This window comes from Artemia franciscana, chromosome 9 (genome assembly GCF_032884065.1).
Source record: "Artemia franciscana chromosome 9, ASM3288406v1, whole genome shotgun sequence".
Lineage (NCBI taxonomy): Eukaryota > Metazoa > Arthropoda > Branchiopoda > Anostraca > Artemiidae > Artemia > Artemia franciscana.
Window position 1 is genome coordinate 21,564,657 of NC_088871.1, and position 20,000 is coordinate 21,584,656.

Consider the following 20,000-nt stretch of genomic DNA (forward strand, 5'->3'; position numbering starts at 1 on the left):
GGGGAAATGGTGGGCGTGGGAAGGGGGTAAGTTGCCCTCCAATCGCTTTTGACTATTAAAAAGAGCAACAGCCCTTTCAATTTTCAATAGACTGAGCTCTTTTTGAAGTTTTTACGACAACAGAATGGTCATTTCAAAATTACTATCAGACAGATTTCGGGAAAATTCGAGGTGTGTGTGTGTGTGTGCAAGGGGGGGGGGTGTATCCACCCTCCGATCACTCTATATCTCAAAAAGGGAACTTAAGATTGCTGATTGGCAATTCCATTCTTCTGTGTTCCAAGGAGCCCCCTCCAAAGTTTATACGATCACCCTTTCTATGTAAACCTTAAATGTCCCCAGGGCATAGCTTACAACCCTTGCTCTGAGGGCTCTGGGGGATTGTCATCCTCAAAGACAATTGGATCCGGATCTTTCAACTACTTCAACTACTCAACTACTACTTTCAACAAAAACATCTCAAAATTTTGATTGAATGTGTCTGTGGAAATGGTTGGCGTGAAAGGCGGATTAGTTGCCCTCCAATCACTTTCGACTATTAAAAAGGGCAATAGCCCTTTCATTTTCCAATCGAATGAGCCCATTCAAAAGTTTTTACGACAATCCCTTCGATACGAAGTGCCCTGGTCTAAAAAACAACAAAACATTGTGACCACATTGCTCTTTACTGCACTGCCTAGGATTGTGGATTGGTTTCAAAGAAACAATGTACATATATATATATATATATATATATACCGAGAGGGAGAGAGAGAGAGAGGGGGGGAGAGAGGGAGAGAGAAAGAGAAAGATGGAGAGAGAAAGAGAAAAAGAAAGAGAAAGAAAGAGAGAGAGAGAGAGAGAGAGAGAGAGAGAGAGAGAGAGAGAGAGAGAGAGGAGAGAGAGAGAGAGAGAGAGAGAGAGAGAGAGAGAGAGAGAGAGAGAGAGAGAGAGAGAGAGAGAGAGAAAGAGAGAGTAGAACTTTACCGTGTCAGGCAGCTTGAATCTCAACGCAAGTTTTTCTTCCTTCATTTCCCCTTCGGAATAGTCCAGGGCATACCATACGAAAGCTTTGTCAGAATTATTCATTGGCATCAATTCAAGCTCTGGTGTAATCAAGTGGTTACAGCAGATTTTTAACACTTGTTCACGGCGCATGAGGAACCTAACCTTGCCAGTTTTTTGGTGTCTTAAAACTTTGAAATCGCCACGGCCCTTTTCTTTCCATTCTTTGGTATCTGCATCGAAGCGATATAGAATTCCACGGTTACTAAAAAGCACAGTTTCTTCGTCCTCTCCTGCAATAATAACAAAGAACTTAAAAGAAAATCTCCATCTACACCATTCAAGCCGATTCGGGAATGTGTCTTATTTTCATGTTTTTTTGTTTTTTTTTTAAATTTAGTGTCGTAGGCCCTAAGTATCCGCAACTTTGTGAAAACTCTAATAGCAAGACATCCTCCAATAATAAGAACTAACACTCTAAAAAATGGTCCTTACAATAACCGATATTTTTTTAAAATCACAGTGCACGTCACGTGTGCTACAACTAAACCTGTCCTCGGTAGAATGAATGCGAAGAAAAGCACAACTTTTTCCTGCAACCAAAAAGAATAAAAAATTTTGGGAACCAACAATATGCAGAGTGTACCCTTTTCTCACTATTTGTTTTATGGATCAATAAAAGTAATAATAATAATAAATATTAGAAAAAGGTTCCAAAAAAAAATAAAAGCGATATCAAAACCTAGAACGAGTAAAAATATGGTCATGAAGTAAATGAAACTTCAAAGGAACAGAACTTGGTATGAAAGAATAAATGAAAACTGAAAACGAATAGAAATTAAAATTGAAAAGTCAAACTTAAAAATAACAGATACTACTATAATGAATATATAAAACCCAAAAAAGTAAAAATTAAAAGAAAAAGTCAAGTCCAACTTTAAACGACCAGAAATTACCAAAGGTACGAGTAGGCTACCGCTCCATCTAATCTCATGAGATTAGTTTCATTTTTGTTTTTGTTTTTTTTTATTGTAAAAAAAGCAATTTTGTTTTTTGTTGTGTAAAAAAAATTAACACGTTAATTTTATCTTGAATATTCTTTTTAATTTTCGTTTTTTAGGTTTTAATTTGCTCATTTATAGCAATACGTTATTTTCAAGTTTGATTGTTAATTTTTATTCCAATTCGTATTTTGTTTTCGTTAATTAATTCATTGTTGTTGTTTCTCTAAAGTTTGACTTAATTTATTGCTTTATTTCTGCTCATTTATTTCTTTAATAATACAACCCGAGACATTTTAGCCAACAAAAATATTCAGCCTATAATATATAAACGCATATAAATGGCAAAACAACCAAATCTGTCAACCTTTACTGGTCCGGATCGTCGGTCTTTTAAAATAAGGGGCATTCGCCCCTAGCCAATGTCCATTCTCATTTCAGATTTTTATCGCCGTTGTCCATTTCATGCTACTAACAGCAATAACATCTCACCGCCCCTCCTTCACCCCAAGCTATTCAAAGTTTTAATTTCCACCCCTTCCCTGAAGTTCCAGTTTCATTCATTTCCTTTCTTACGACCTCGTTCCACCCCATTGGAGAAAACTTGCTTTTTTTGGCTCCATATGGATGGCTACTAAACACAATCTTTGGCAATCTGTCATCCTTTATCCGCAAAACGAATCCTAGCGTCCTAGCCATCTTAATCTTCTTTCACGATAGTCCAGGACAGTGGGATCGAACCCCATTTTTTGTATAGCTTGTTGTTTGACATACGGTCGGTCAAAGTGGTAACTGAAGTCAGGGAGGGGGAGTAATCACCCTAGCCTCTAAGATACACTACTCAAACCTCACAAAAAAGTGTTTGGCGCTAAATCACCCCAAAAATTATTCTCATGTTTAAGAATCCTCAAAGTATAACCAAATGTCTAACCTGTTTTGACTTCCACCAAGTCCGGAAGTGGAATTACTGGCTTAAATTCAGCAGTAGGGACAAACTCTTCGGATACTTCCTCTTCGGGTGTTTCTGCCTTCCTTTCCATCGATCCAGGGAATGCAGCTAACGGCGTGGGTTCTTTTTTAGGTTTACCAAACACAGGAGTACCCTGCCCAGGAAATCCTTTGAAGTCGTCAGTTTTCTTAAAACATGTTGCTTCTGTGCTACCAGTAAGACTGCTAAACAGCATACCCGTTGATTCTCCGGCTTTGGGGGTATCATCTGCAAATAGTTGAAGTAAAGTCTTACGCGTTACAAACCGAGATGGGAATATGCGAACTGGTAAGGGTGTTATCAGCCCTTTTTTTTCTTCATATTTTCAGAAGTAGCCTATTTGACACTAACAAAATATACAAAATATGTTTGATAGTTCCGGAAGTAAATTGGAGGTAACTTAGATATTTCCTTTTAGCTATTAAATTCAACTTGCATTGCTGACCCTTTATCAGTCCTAGAATGGGAACACTTCTTACAGGAGAATCGCCTTGTAGTTGACCCATCGAATCAAAATGCGAAATACGCAGGATTCTGCCAAAGGCAATATACCAGGGCGCAATATCATCCAACATATTACTTTTTAAGTTGTGAAAGCTCTTAGAAAAGCTTAAATAATAGCTGAGATTTTCTTTCACTTCATAAGACAAGGGGCACATACACCAATCTTCTGATATATTCTCATTTATCGTATAAAATTTGTTTCGTTTATATCCGCAGATCCTTACAGATCCCTAGCTTAGAGACAACATGAAAAACTTATTAGCTTAAGAAATTTACCATGTATCAAACAGGCTACAGGCCAGAGGAAGTCATCTAACACATGAGCCCTAATGTCGAACTTATTCATTTACTAGTAATAGTATGTAAAAGATAACTGATGACTGTTGATGAAAATATTAATTAATAGTAAGAAAAAACGGGTTTAATTTTTATACTTCCAACGATGGATATTTTATATGAGAAAAAGATGTGTGAAAGAGGTAAGTGCCTTTGGCATTGGAGCTATGGTTTTAATACTGTTAGATGGTTTGCAAATTCCTCTATCGTCTATCACATTTCTCCTCTTTTAGATTTTTTCCTACTAAAAGGGACGGAACAGACATATTTTCAGCTTCTTCATTCTAGTCGAAAAAAAAAAAAAAAAAAACACAATAGTTCTAATCAAGACTAAGCTACCGTTTATACAGGGTGTAAGAAGGTCTTTCTAGTGTTTATGAACTTCTGAATAAGAACTTTTATTTCTAATTCTGGAGCATGATTTGAACTTGGTGCCAACATTTCCAAAGACAAGACAAACTCACCTTGTTCTTGCGTAAATAAGATGGAACAGAACAGTTTTTGAAGAAAAAGATAGTTTTCAATAGTTCCACGATTGAGAAACTATTTTATTTATTTTTTTTTTTTTTTTAGGACACATGAAAGACACACATTCTACAAACAATTAATTTGTTTGAAAAATGTCTGTCTATAATGTGACATAGCTCTATGACTATCTACCTTAGTTCTACTGCCATAGAAATGACGCATGGACGGATAATAGATAGACATATCTATCTATTAACAAATGAACTAACATCCTTTCTATACAATCCTAATAAGGAAGTTTAATGCCAGAAATGCCTCTCGATCAATTGGACTACCTGTCTTGGCTTTTTCTACAATGAGCCATGACTTGATGCCCACAACTATTCGATTTTAATTAAAAATCAACGGAATTTCGCAGAATTTCAGGGAACAAATTACAGCTGAAACATTATATTATTTTTTTTTTGTAAATAAATTACATAAAATAGCATTTTACAGTTGATAATTTCGATTTGGTTTTCATTTAGTAAAACAAATTTGACTACCTTTTCCTTTCAATATGCTCGTTAATGTTACTTCTTCACTCTTCTTCTTTCCGTTGTCTGATTTCAGTTCGGTTTTGTCTTCTGGTTTCAGTTCGTTTAGCTTGGGACTACCAAACGTAAATCCAGCAAATACGTTAGGTTTCGCTGTCTCCTCTTTCTTCTTTTCTTCAGCTAAAAATGTACAAAAAGATTAACAAATGGTACGTTAGCATAAGCAAAGAGCTCATATAGGTACTATATACAACAATTTTAAGATCACACCGCCAAAATTCAGTTAGAACGGTTGCCAAAGGACTCTTCTCTAAACACCTAAAATTCCCAAAGATCCACCGTTATGTTAATTCTTCTCCGGGAAGCTCTTCTGGACAACCTCAGAAAAGATACCCCCCCTCCCTCTCTTATTTAGAAGTATGGAGAGTAGTGCATAGACAAAATAGAAACCTGGCCTGGAGGGGAGATGAGGGAAAAGTAAACTCATTCTCTTTTCTTTTATTTGAGATAACTTATGTGGAACAGGCTCTGTTGGGGGACTTCTTTTCTTCGACTATGAGCGTATCCATGCGATAGGTATTAATCATAAATTAGTTTGAACCGACCGGAGCAAGCAGCTTTTATGTCGGGCCGTTCAACCATCGAACAGATTTTCACGATTCGACAGATAATGGAAAAACCTACGGAGTTCCGACGTAAAGCTTTTCTTGCTTTCGTCGACTTCCGTGTTGCGTTCGACTCAGTGAACCGAGAAGCTCTTTGGTAGATTCTAGAATCGACTGGCCTCCCTGAGAAATACTGCAGACTCTACACCAAAGTACAGAGAGCTGTGTTCAAGTCAACGGCCGGCGCAGCCCATTCTTCCAAATCACAACAGGACTAGGTCAAGGATGTGCAGTGGCCCAGGAGCTCTTCAATGCCATTATAGACCACACCATGACAAAGGCAACTTCACGTCTCAGTTTTGGGCTCAAGTTTGGGGATCACGTCATCTCAGATGCTGACTTTGCCACCCTAGAGGAATCCGCGCATCAGTTGCTGGAAGTACTTCGGGATTCTACGAGAAGAGGCTGCAAGGGTGGGACAGCAGATAAACTGATATAAAAAAAAAAATTATGGCCATAAACCCGTCTTCTTTTAAGTTAATTCTCCAGTTAGCCTAGACAGAACAACTAGCATTGAAAGTTGTCCAGAGGTTCACCTACCTGGGTTCTACAACTTCCTCAGATGGATCGCTTATACCCGAGCTGCAAGCAAGGATATCCAAAGCGTCTTCTGCCCTGGGTAGGCTGGACCGCAATCTTTGGCGAAAACCGAATATCAGTCGTCCAACTAAACTGCGGATTTTCAACGCCCTTGTCGGTTCTGTAATGCTTTACGGAGCTGAAACATGGCATGCATCAATCGCAATACTAAAGGCCATCGATGTATTCCAGACGAAGGCCCCGAGAAGGATTGAAGGTTTAAGGTGGATTGATTTCATGAGTAATGAGAAGCTGTTGTAGCTCACCAAGCAGTCCTAATTTTCTATCTAAGCAGCTGAGCGAACCTTACGACGGTCCGGACATCTACTTCGAATGCCCTTGCACTTATCCGCAAAGACGATCTTTGACTTTGACCCTACGAAAACCGGTTGGAAGTGATCCCGCGGCAAACTGAAAAAGCGATGGTGGGACCCAACAGTGCCCGGCAGGAGACCTAAGTCAAGGAAGTTAAGTATTAAAAGTCCACACCAAAGATTGCAAAAACAAAATGTTAACTAGATTAAATACGGTACTACATAAACCATCAGAATCGTGTTTTGATCCACACTTCCTAACCCTCCCACAAAAGCAATCTGCCACTAGATGAATTAAACTTGGAATGTTATCTCTAATGAATTGAAGCTAAATAAAGATTCATCTAATAGCTTTTCACAGCTTTGAGAGGGTTATTAAAAACAAAAATCCATATTGATCGTCCTGAGTCAAAGGACTCTTAAATCGCAGGTACTTGCAAGATGGCAGAGATGGGCAAGCAAGAAAATAAATCTCCCATTCTAAGATTGAGAGAGATGAAAAAAGTACATAGTTCATATGATATCGAGGAAAGATAAGACATTTCATGGAAAAGCCTTTTCCATGCCTCTGTCCCCTCATTGACTTTTACATTGGCATGCTCTTCCCTACCCTTACCCCCAAAGAGGCCGAGGTGACAATGTGTTTAGGCCGAAAAATACAAATAATAACCGTCATTCAAATACAATAAAAAAGAAAATATAGAAAACTAAGTGCTCAGAAAATTAGAAACAGAGATGAGAAGAGAGAGAGAGAGAGAGAGAGAGAGAGAGAGAGAGAGAGAGAGAGAGAGAGAGAGAGAGAGAGAGAGAGAGAGAGAGAGAGAGAGAGAGAGAGAGAGATGAAAGTAACTCACTTTCTGATAGTTTCGGAGTTAATTGTGAGCTGCCAATTGTGAACTTTGGTTGCATTAATGATCCCGTTGGTTTTGTAGGAGCTGCGGTTGAAGTAGTAACTGGAGTAGCAGTGTCAATTCCAGCGATTCTAGCCTGAATACTACCAGCTGAACTTGCTCCAATTGCAGAGGATATAGGCTTGGTTCCTTTATCGAGCTCAGGAGCGCTTGTTGTTTTAGTTATAGGCGTAATTGTCAAGTTAACTGGGGTACTGGTGCCATACCTGGCAGTCCCAGATTCTAATATAGATGCTGGACTTGTTCCAAAAACAGAAGTGACAGGTTTGGTTTGCTCCCCGGTTCCAGTACCAGTAGGTGTTCCAAATGCAAATAGCTTAGAAGGTTGAATTGTCACCTGTTTCACGCCTTCCGTAATTTTGGGACTAAAAGAAAACTGAAAAGCTGACCTGGATTCTTGTTTCTTCTCTCCTGCTCCAGCAACAGAGCAAATTTTCAAATTCGAAACGTCTGGGGTGCTAAAAGAAAATCCACCTGTAGTTGCAGAAGTAGTAGCTGGAAGACCAAAGTTAAATTTTGGAGAACTAAGAATAGTTGAAGTGGATGTTGTCACTGCATCTGGTTTCGCAGTACCACAAGACAGACATTTAACACAGTCACTTTCATTACGAACACAGCAGACTTTACATTCCCATTGATTACTAGCAAGTTTGAATTTGTCTCCAAATCCCTTTCCTCCTTCTATTTTCTTTTCATCTTTTTTTACCTCCTTTGGCCGCTTCTTGGCTGCCTCAACACCAGCCTCAAATACCTCTTTAAACCTCTTAGCACCTTCTTCCTCTTTAAATTTGACAGAGAACTTTTCAATGACCATCGAACCTTCAGAATGATCTGGTGCAGCCCAGAACAAACTATTGTTTGTATTAGGCATAAAATTTATCTTTAGGCTTTCTTCGATTGGATGATTTGCACAGACTTTATGCACCCTATCTCGTCTCATGACAATCCTGTGTTTACCAGTCTCTGGGTCCTTCAATATCTTTATTTGTCCAGTTCCTCTTTCCTTCCACTCCTTGTCAACAAATCGATAAAGTTTCGCTCTTTCATCAAACAAAACCTGAGAGAGAAAAAAGTTTATCGCATCAATGGAATCATATACAGAATCATTTTGCATCACTTTTCCAGACTTGGAGTAGAAATTATAGACATTGCTGCTTTTTTGGATGCAAATAACCTATGGAGAACCTAGTATTAAAGTGGACAAAGTCCAGAAAAAAAAGAAAAGTTTTTCAGATACAATCCTCCAAATTTAACCGACTAAAACTGAATCTCGATCAATTGGTTTTGGTTTTAAACATCGTAAGACCAAAATAATAATATGATGTACAAACGATAAATTTCAAGTAAAAGCTGATTTAATTTGCTATATGAAAAAGAACATTTTTTCGAGAGATTTTCTAAGAAATTTTCAGGGAATTCCACTTTTTATCAGTTAACCAATTTTAATCTGTTTAGGAGTTCACGGTTTATGTTCTATATTCTACGGTGGAAAAAGAGGCCTGACAATTTTGAGGATTCATTTTTTATGTGTATGTAAAAAGGATCATTTTTAATCTTTGCGAGAATTTAATTTTTTAAATGCTTTACTTTACCAAGAATTTTGACTATTATAACTGTTACTGTTGCAATGTGTATTTTAATTTGAAGATGAAACAGTTCATAGGACCACCTTTCAGAGCCAGTAAAAAAAAAAAAAAAAAATGAAATAAAATTTCTTTCCCAATGAGACAAACTAATTATTATCGTTGCCCTAGACTCATATGATTAAAAATAAAACAGTAATCATTAATTTTAGCATTAAATATTTAATATAAATTGATAGCTCAAAGTAGAAAGAAACAGTGCCGATCTTGTAAAGATTAGTCAGACGGCACTTAAGGTTGGGAGGAGAGAGAGGACACAGTAAGTTCATTCTTAATTACTCTGATCTTAAACAACTAACTTTTCCAACCCTGAGCTTAATTTACGTGTGATGGGCATCTTTAGAGCTGATTTTAAAAGATAAAAACAATCTTTGCAGTTATTGTCAGAAAGAAAATCATATAACAGAACTGAGTTGAAAGAGTATATAGAACTCGCTATAATATTGTTATCGGAAAATATTGTGTTTCAGCAATATTTGGGTTCTGATATTCTGAAAATGTCAAAAAAAGAAGAAGAATATACTAAATAGCATAATCATTGGAGGAGGAGGGGGCATTTCCCATAAGGGGGATTTAAAACGGTCAATTATTGTATTTGAAAGCCACTCCATCTCTGCCTACCTAGTGTATTAAATTTGCCCTATCCATTGAATGTGTCATTCTAATCCTACCTACCTTCATTCTAATCTACCTACCTACATTCTAATCAGTACCTACCTTCCTAGGGACAACAAATTAAAACAGAAACAGGATAGAGTAAGTACACACTCCGCTTGGATATATCAAACAGTTCGTGTCAACGAACTATTGTAGTAAGGAGCGACCTGGCTCAATAGTAACCGAAACTCTAAAAAATGGAATTTTGATACCAATAGTTACATCAAAAGAATTGCATTTTTATGCTGATTTTAAATATATAAGTTTCAGCAAGTTTAATTTTACCCATCAAAAGTTACAAGCCTGAGAAAATCTGCCTTATTTTAGAAAATAGGGGGAAACATCCCCTAAAAGTCATATAATCTTCACGACAATCACACCATCAGATTCAGCGTCTCAGATAACCCTGCTGAAAAAGTTTCAAGATCCTATCTGCAAAAATGTGGAATTTTGCATTTTTTTTTCGCAAGAAGACAGATCATGGATGCGTGTTTACTTGTTTTTTTGTTTATTTTTTTTCCCCAAGGGTGATCGTATCGACCCAGTGGTCCTGGAATGTCGCCAGAGGGCTCATTCTAACAGAAACTAAAGGTTCTAGTGCCCTTTTAAAGGGACAAAAAAATTGGAGGGCACCTGGGCCCCCTCCCACGCTCATTTTTTCCCAAAGTCACCGGATCAAAATTTTGAGATAGCCATTTTGTTCAGCATAGTCAAAAAACCTAATAATTATGTCTTTTACGACGACTTAATCCCCCACAGTCCCCGGGGGAGGGGAAGCAAGTTACAAACTTTGACCATTCTTTACATATAGTAATGGCTATTGGGAAGTGTGCAGACGTTTTCAGGGGGACTTTTCGTGCTGAGGGGGGAGGGGATGGTCGGGGAGGGGGTCACATGGGAGGGTCTTTTCATGGGGAAATTTATTATGAGGAAAGAGAATTTCCATGAAGGGCACCTTGAATTTTCTAGCATTATAAAAAAAAACAATGAGAAAATAAATGAAAAAAAAAGTTTTTTCAGTTAGAAATAAAGAGCAGCATTAAAACCTAAAACAAACAGAAATTATTACGTATATAAGGGGTTTGTCTCCTCCACAATACCTCGCTCTTTACACAAAAGTACTTTTAGTAATTTCAACTATTTATTGTACGGCCTTTGTGATTCAGGGGTCATTCTTAAACAATTGGGACAAAACTCAATCTTTAGTGTAAAAAGCGAGGTATTGGCGATGGAACGAACCCCTCATATACAAATATAGAAGTTCGCTACGTAAGTTACATATATTTATTGCTAACAAAAACGTTCGTAAAAAAAATAATAAAGTTCTAGTTGCATTTTTAAGTAACCGAAAATTGGAGGGCAACTAGGCCTCCACCCCCACCCCCCTTTTTTTCAAAATCGTCCGACCAAAACTATGAGAAAGCCATTTAGCCAAAAAAATTAATATGTAAATTTCGTTTTAATTATAGACGTGCAGTGAACCAAAATCAAAACCTGTATTAATTCAAAAACGTTCAGAAATTAAATAAGAAAAACAAGTTTTTTAAACTGCAAGTAAGGAGCGACTTTAAAAATTAAAACGACCAGAAATATTCCGTATATGAAAGAGATTGTCCCCTATTCAACGCCTCGCTCTTTACGCTAAAGTTTCTTATTGTTTTAAAAAGTAGAGCTGTAAGAAAGAGTCAAACTTTAGCGTAAAGAGCGAGGCGTTGAGGAGGAATTTATTAAACAGGATTCAAATCCCCAGTTTTTATAGCCTATAAAAATTTCAATGAATCAACAGCGTTTTAGAGAACGTAATTAGACAAACTTATCTTGGATGAACTTAAAAAATAATGAACACCTTATAAAATATAAGTAATCTTGAAACACTCAGACAATTCGAGTGGGATTCTATGAAAAGAGAAATAGGATACAATACTTCCCATCCTTTGATTTTGTACCCCATGAGATGGGCCTCGGGGAAAATACATCCCCCCGGGACATCTCCACATGCAAAATTGAGTGAACAAAGAAAAATAAGACTAATAAAATGAATTTCGTATAAGAATAACGTCAACCACCCCCCAGCGTAAAATTCCCATGGAAAGTTCACCGTCCATAAATTTTCCTCACCGCAGAAAATTCTGCCTATGGAAACCCAAATCAAGCTTTTAGCCGTTGTCCCAAAATTGTCCAACTGTAAGTTTTTCCTGTTCTATAAGATCTTACGTAACAAGAAATCTTGAGAAGAGTTAGGGAATCGATACAAAAAAACACTAAAAAATTTCAGAGTTTTTGCATAATAAATGGCTGTAATATCCTCCTTAATATTAGCTAAACAAATATTGGTATTTTACCAAAGGTATTGATCATTCCTTTTATATTCCTCCCCAAGTCTTTGCAATAATCAACTTTTATTCAACTTCCAAGCTGCTGAATAATGTGACACACAAGTTCCTTCTTTAGTTCTCTCTAAAAAAAACGAATATTTCAGGGAATACAAAATTTCATACACAAAAACTGGTAGTGCATTTTTATAAGGTAAATTTAGGGATTGAAATTCAAAATCATGATACCAGATAAATTTAATTACAGTCAATTCGCAAAATGCCGCTAACATACAGCTTAATGCACTGACTTTTCATTTTAGGGATAATGAAATTCTTATTTTTTTGTGGTCTTCAATATAATGACGGAAAAACAGTGTAGAGAATTGTATCCACAAATAATAATTGTGGGGCAAGCGTCTTTGTAAATTAAAAGGAAGCGAACAAATACACACCACGAAACTATTTTCTTTTTCTTTTTTAGCTTTCATTCCATTTAAATGTCAAAGTTACGCATGTCTAGCCTTAATCTTGGGGACTGTTGTGATCTGCTAGCCTGCCTCTGCAAACACCTGCAAAGTACCGCTCCAGAATCTTTGAGGACCGCCAACCTATATTGTAAATTATCACACAGTATACGAGGCCAAAATCCTTTCAATGAAACATTTATTAATATTAAGCAGGAGAAATAAAAAAACGTACCTCTTCACCTTCCTCTCCAGTTTTAACCTCAACTTCTTCGGGCAAAGGAATGATTGGTTTGAAATCTGGCATGGCATCAATTTCTTCCTCGACAAAACTTGCTTCGGATCCAATGGAGGTGTTGCGATCACGCACCGGAGTTTTCTGCTGCTCTGTTGGTTTCCCGACAGACGAGAATTTTGGCTCAGGGACGCTTGATAAAAATCCCTATGAAAAACAGACAATTGTGAAAAAAGCATATACTGCATAGTTATTCAACAAGGCAAAAAACTGAATCAGAAGAACTACAAAAAACAGAAATAACAAAGAACATGAAAAAGGAGGGTCGGGGCTCATAAGTCGTTCTAAAAACATAGACCACTCTGTTTCCGAGTTGTTTTAATCAGAAAGTTATTAAATATCATGGCATAAAGAGGGAAATGCTATTGACTTTCTACGCTTATTTCGACTATACCCTGTATGTCTGGGATGCAAAGAAATGTTTTATTTAAGACACGATAAAAACAATTCTTTCACATACACAATTTGGGCAAAGCCCGTGCAAATAAATAAGTTATCATAAATTTACATACTTTTGAAAAATGTAAGAAAATCGTCAAATGAAATTTCAAGAAAACTAAGAACGGGCCAGCTAAAAATTGATCCAGCTAAGAGCTATTTCTTATATTTTGAGGATATCAAATTACTATTCACGGATACAAAAATAGACAATCAAGGAGGTTGGATAAAAATCCAGAGGATGGTCCGAACAAGTTCCTGGCTTGATCTTGGAAATTACTGTTGCTACAATTTCATTTATGAGCTTAATTCTCTTTAGCATTAACATATCTTATCCATTGATGTCTCAGTGCCTTTATGCGTCTCTGTAATACTCTCTCAGACAAATTTCAAAACGCTCGTTTACAACAAAAATTACTTTTTGATTACAGAAGACAACTGTAGCAAACCAGGTGACTTACTTGTTTTGGGAAAATACGGAAGTGCAAGACAGCAAAGTCTAGGGTCTTTTATATTACCCTGATAAAATGTTATTCTTTTCTTCTCAAACTTTCCGGGATTCTAGTGTCTCCTTTCGTTAGAAGAATAAAACTCCTTAGTTATTGTTTCATCTTTTAATTATATAATCAACAATAATAGTAATGTATCCCAAGAATGACGCAATGACTTTTCATGTCGACGTGCCAAAATCGTCTTCTAAGTCAAAGAACCAACATCTGTCCATTAGGTTGGCTGTTGTTTTGACTCAGACATGTAATGGTAAGTTTATTTCCATTAACTATACCGTACAGCCGTAGAAAAATCAATTTAATTTCCATAAAACACACTAAGCAGCATTTGATTAGCGTCGTGCGAATTTGTTTTAATTTGCAGTTTAAACACAAAGCACTCATGTAACGCCATTGCTCATTCAAAATTCATTAATATTTCTTTTGATATCCGTACAGTACTAGCAATTTCAGAACTTTTGCATGTCCATCCTACAAATTAATATCATACACTTTGTTGTTGATTTCCAATGCTTTTTATTTTTGCACGTTCGGAGACAGCAGACAAATTTACAATTTGGTAATGAATTCGGTCAGCTTCATAACTCCTTTTACAAAAAAGTTTATCGCTACCCAGTATTTCATTTTTTTTTCACTACTAAAAATACACACCACAACTAATTCAAACAAAAGCCTACAGTGAAACGTTGGATAAAGTGGATGAAATTTCACACGACGTCTGCCCAAAGCTATACGATCCCGCGACAGAAAAACGACGCGAGTAGGAATACTATCTAGGGATAAAACAATTTTTTTTTAGACCGCCCTCTTAGATTCATTCAAATACTGTACCGCCAAATTACGTTTGAAACATTCAAGTGCTAAACCAATAGGAAATCCTCAAGTGCTAAAACACTTTTCAGTTGAATACTATATTTTAGCAGAAAAAGGGTCGCAATTGTGCATTATTATACGAAATAAATTTGGTAAAAAAAAACATTTACTCTTGACAATACCATTAGCGACAAAAAAACCGTTTGTTAACTGCTAAACCTGAACACGTATGGTCCAGTTATTATTATATATGAATTAATGTAAATGGTTGTTGTTCAAATATCCTGAAATGAAGACATTCAACAATGTTCGCTACAAGCGAAGGAGACGAAGAAGGACGACATTATGCCTATACTACGAAATACTTACATCCGGAGGTCTGACAGGCGTTGTTTGTTTTCCATCAAGAGGCGAAGATGTAATGATTTTAGCTGTATCTGGTAAGGCTATTTGATAGCTATTGGGTTGCTTCTGAGGCGTTACTGTGCCAAGACGATGGTGAGGAGGAATTGTAACCGGCGCCAAGACAGGAGCGCTAACTGTTGCACTTGGCAAAGTTGCAGAAGTGGAAATAACAACATTCTGAGGCATCTTGCTCTCTACAGGCTTGTTCAACAATACTGTTAGAAGGTCAGTCTTGGGTGGAGAGGGTTGAAAAATCGTAGATGCATTTGGCTGAGCTGTACTTGGAGGAACGATGGATGGTTGTGGAACAGGAGCAGGTTGCGGAGCTACTTGAGGCTGTGTCTGTAGTGGATGGACACTTTGGGGGACTTGCACCCCCGACGTACCTTGAAGACCAGCAAGACCAAGTTGATATTGCTGCTGCTGAAGCCAAGGGAATACGCTTCCAAATGTGCCATAGCTAAGTGCCAGTTGTGCTTGTAAATTTGGGTCCCTGTAAAATAACAATTTAAAGTCAAGTCGAATTTGGATATCAAGCTCTACGAAATATGTATATTGACTGAGGTATATATATTTAAAATAATTTCGATTTATTTTACAGGCAAATTATAACAGTAATTTTAAGGCAAACAATAATGTTATTTGAACGTCAAACACCTCAAGCCTTATTTCCACAGTAATCAAAAATAATGTTTTCTTCCATACTATTCGGGCATTACTCCACTACACCCAGTTAGAACATCTCATTTTCGTTTATCATGGAACTAAGATCTGACGAGTCCAGTATTCAAGAGCGCATTACGTATAATGCGCATTACGGGTAAAAAATGTTTTGTATCAAAAGAGTAATTATGTTTGTGTTTCGTATTTTACAGCACAAAACAGTTTAAACAACCTGCCTGGATTACAACTCCCAGTTGATTGTAAAAGCAATATTATTTGTTCTTTAAGGCTCTGAGCACACTGATACATACAGTGACCCTGATCGTAGATCGTCCTGAACTATCAGGAATAGAAATTCACAAAAATTGGATCTGTACCGGTTGCCATTGACAAAAATAGTTTTTCTCTTCAGTATCGCTTCACACTCTTTGAACGGAACGGATGATCATAGAAAACTGATGAAGAGCTCATTCCATCGTAAGTTCTATTTCAATGACCTTTTGAAGGGCCAATAGAGAACAGGGAACAACCTAACCTTTTTTAAACACCCATTTGCTACATAGCCCCCGAATCAAAATTCAAAAAAGCTGTTTTAGCCACAAAAACGATCGAAATCCCAAAAATTGTGTGTTTATGGGCGACATGATCAATTCATCACCAGAGACAAGTGCTCCAAATTATTCAAACGCACAATTTAAAATAGTCTTGATATCTACATTTTAAGAGAAAGGTTGATAAATTACAGCTTGTTGAAATCGAAGTCATACAAGGATTGTCGGTTGTTATGATCAGAGAGCTCAAGTGTGGAAATAGGGTCGTGGCTTTTCAAACTCACCCACCCCCTAATTAATGCGTATAGACATGTTGTGCCTCTTTCGACTCACGAGAGTTTCAGGAAAATTTAGAAAATAGTCCTAAATGATAGAATAAAATATGATAAAATAATAATGATAGAATAAAAATATTAGTCACGAAGTCAATAAAAAGGAGAGCAGGACTATCGAAAAATAAATAACATTCCACAAATATACATTATTTGATTTCCATCAAAACTGGTATTTACAAATTACCAATTACGAATCTTCGTACAATTACTAATTAAAAACATGGCCCAAGGACGTCCAAAAAAAAAAAAAAATAAATAAAAAAGTTAAGCACAAACAAATGCCGACAAGCCACACTTTAGGGTCCACGGGCCCATGCCCCCCTTCAACACCCCTAACTCAACTTGGCACATACAGCATGTTATGCGATTTTCTACTCACGATTGTTTAAAGACTATTTATGAACGGCCCTGATAATGACAGAAATGAAAAATATTAAGATCGCAGAAATCAAATTATTTAAGTGTCAATTTTGGAAAAGTGTTTCATTTCCAGCCAAGCGGGTATTTAAAGATTTCTATATAAGGTCATTACAAGTCCGAGGTCATTATTGCAGCTACAAACGGAATATATATATATATATATATATATATATATATATATATATATATATATATATATATATATATATATATATATATATATATATATATATATATATATATATATATATATATATATATATATATATATATATATATATTTAAAAATCATTCGAACAGAAATCTTTAGCTCCAAGGCCCCTTTTCTCTTATAAGGCCCCAATATTCTTCTATACAAACCAAATAATTAAAAAAAGAAGGAATAATGAAGCAACGAAGAGACAACACAATACATCAAGTTACAGCACTTGCGACAAAACCTAAATTTTGGTCCAGATACGGCCAAATGCTACGAACAAAACTCTTGAGATAGCCAATCTGTTTAAAAGTACCAAACAACTTTGTTTACAACCTCCCATTTCTGAGGACCTACACACAGCGGGTGGCGATCTCCGTCCTGAAATATATTTAAAAAATATATAAAACGAAGGATTATACGACAATAATGCAGAAGCATCGTTAGACTGCATTTGACATCAGTTTGAGGAAAGGATAGGGAATTGTATAATTCTCTGTAGAGGGCAAGGTCAGAATCTCTGAAAGATTTGTTTCAATTTTGGTTCAATATATATATATATATATATATATATATATATATATATATATATATATATATATATATATATATATATATATATATTATTTGATTTCCATCAAAACTGGTATTTACAAATTACCAATTACGAATCTTCGTACAATTACTAATTAAAAACATGGCCCAAGGACGTCCAAAAAAAAAAAAAAATAAATAAAAAAGTTAAGCACAAACAAATGCCGACAAGCCACACTTTAGGGTCCACGGGCCCATGCCCCCCTTCAACACCCCTAACTCAACTTGGCACATACAGCATGTTATGCGATTTTCTACTCACGATTGTTTAAAGACTATTTATGAACGGCCCTGATAATGACAGAAATGAAAAATATTAAGATCGCAGAAATCAAATTATTTAAGTGTCAATTTTGGAAAAGTGTTTCATTTCCAGCCAAGCGGGTATTTAAAGATTTCTATATAAGGTCATTACAAGTCCGAGGTCATTATTGCAGCTACAAACGGAATATATATATATATATATATATATATATATATATATATATATATATATATATATATATATATATATATATATATATATATATATATATATATATATATATATATATATATATATATATATATATATATATATATATATATATATATATATATATATATATTTAAAAATCATTCGAACAGAAATCTTTAGCTCCAAGGCCCCTTTTCTCTTATAAGGCCCCAATATTCTTCTATACAAACCAAATAATTAAAAAAAGAAGGAATAATGAAGCAACGAAGAGACAACACAATACATCAAGTTACAGCACTTGCGACAAAACCTAAATTTTGGTCCAGATACGGCCAAATGCTACGAACAAAACTCTTGAGATAGCCAATCTGTTTACAAGTACCAAACAACTTTGTTTACAACCTCCCATTTCTGAGGACCTACACACAGCGGGTGGCGATCTCCGTCCTGAAATATATTTAAAAAATATATAAAACGAAGGATTATACGACAATAATGCAGAAGCATCGTTAGACTGCATTTGACATCAGTTTGAGGAAAGGATAGGGAATTGTATAATTCTCTGTAGAGGGCAAGGTCAGAATCTCTGAAAGATTTGTTTCAATGCCAAGGTTTTCTAAATTTCCGCGATAGGTCCATCAGATCAATTTAGTGGAGGGAAGACGATTCACTCCAATCTCCCTTCCCTTGAAGGAATATACTGAAGAAACTGTTGAGAATTGGTAAAAAAGGGATTGATGATTTTCTCTTATTGCGATAAGGTTTTGAGCGTATGATAGACGAACAGATTTACATGTTTAGTTATATATGAGGGATGATACAAGTGGTGGTGTGACGGGCGTTACATAATGATCAAAATTGTCAGAAAGACCCCAAACCATATGACAAATTATAATGAAACTTTCCTCTGCCACATTCGGTGTATAAATGGGAATATTATATAACCATCAGTGAAGGAGTTTTGTTATATAATATTCCCATTTATACACCAAATGTGGCAGAGGAAAGTTTCATTATATACAATTGCTTTAGTTTTATTCTAAAGTTATTACCGTCAGTGCAGGAGTTTTGTTATATAATGTGAGTTTGTTTCTTATTTATTTTATTGTTTATATTTTTTGTGGTGTTTTATTTGTCGTGGCAATTTATTTATGATGTCTTAAAAAAGTCTTAAATTGTCGGTTTGTAATTTTTTTTCGCTGAGAAAGGCTCCCGGACGTGGGGCCGAAATATTCGGAGTTTTTTTTTTTTTTTTTTTTTTTTTTTTTTTTTTTTTTTTTGGTTAAAGTGTAGTTTATATATTTTATCTTTGTTCACTGCTTTATAGAAATTAAACCCGTTTTTTCTTCAATCAATTTTTCGTAATTTTTCGCAAAGTTCGCACACAAAATAAACACAAGTTATGATTCTGATTTTTTAACTTTCCTTTTCTCTTATCCCCAGATTGGGATGGAGAAAAAAAATGGAACTCAAGATAACTTACGCCATGAGAGCAAGCAAATGTGGAGGATAAGGAAATCCAGGAAAAGTAGCAGGCTGGGTAGGTGGTAGTTGAGGGGTTTGACGCTGCTGTGGTGGAGCTCTCGGCCTGCGTCTAGGTGCGCCACCAATTGCCTCAAGATTTTCATCCTCATCATACTGTTCCACGTAGTCATCATATTCATACAAGTCTTCTTCGTTGGCAATTGATTCACTTTGTCTGCGGCTTCTGGATCTCCTAACTATTTTCAACGTCAAATCTGCAATTTGCTTGGTCATTTCTTTCAAATGATCCTGAAAAAAAAAAAAAAAAAATAAGGCCGAATTTATTAAATACATGTTTATAAATAAATAAAAAGAAGAGACTTCTCTGACGAGTGCCATTTATAGGAAGGAATTCGGTGACGTGGGACTCAGGGGTTGACAACACAATCTTTCCCACTTGTATACTAGTTCTCTTTTCCCTTTTCAGCTAAGAGG

At 36.0% G+C, this 20,000-nt stretch overlaps 1 protein-coding gene and 1 long non-coding RNA gene across 2 annotated transcripts in view; both read right to left on the reverse strand.

Annotated features, from left to right (window-relative positions):
* LOC136031143 (uncharacterized) overlaps nt 1–20,000 on the reverse strand; it is a 343,784-nt gene that overhangs the window by 247,561 nt on the left and 76,223 nt on the right. The gene's annotated exons all lie outside the window — the stretch shown is intronic.
* LOC136031136 (E3 SUMO-protein ligase RanBP2-like) overlaps nt 1–20,000 on the reverse strand; it is a gene marked incomplete in the record, with an annotated part of 74,307 nt that overhangs the window by 7,942 nt on the left and 46,365 nt on the right. The window contains 7 exon segments of the mRNA XM_065710454.1: nt 967–1,277; nt 2,917–3,201; nt 4,827–4,997; nt 7,230–8,343; nt 12,601–12,807; nt 14,790–15,318; nt 19,525–19,814. Of these exon segments, the coding sequence (XP_065566526.1) occupies nt 967–1,277; nt 2,917–3,201; nt 4,827–4,997; nt 7,230–8,343; nt 12,601–12,807; nt 14,790–15,318; nt 19,525–19,814 (2,907 nt within the window).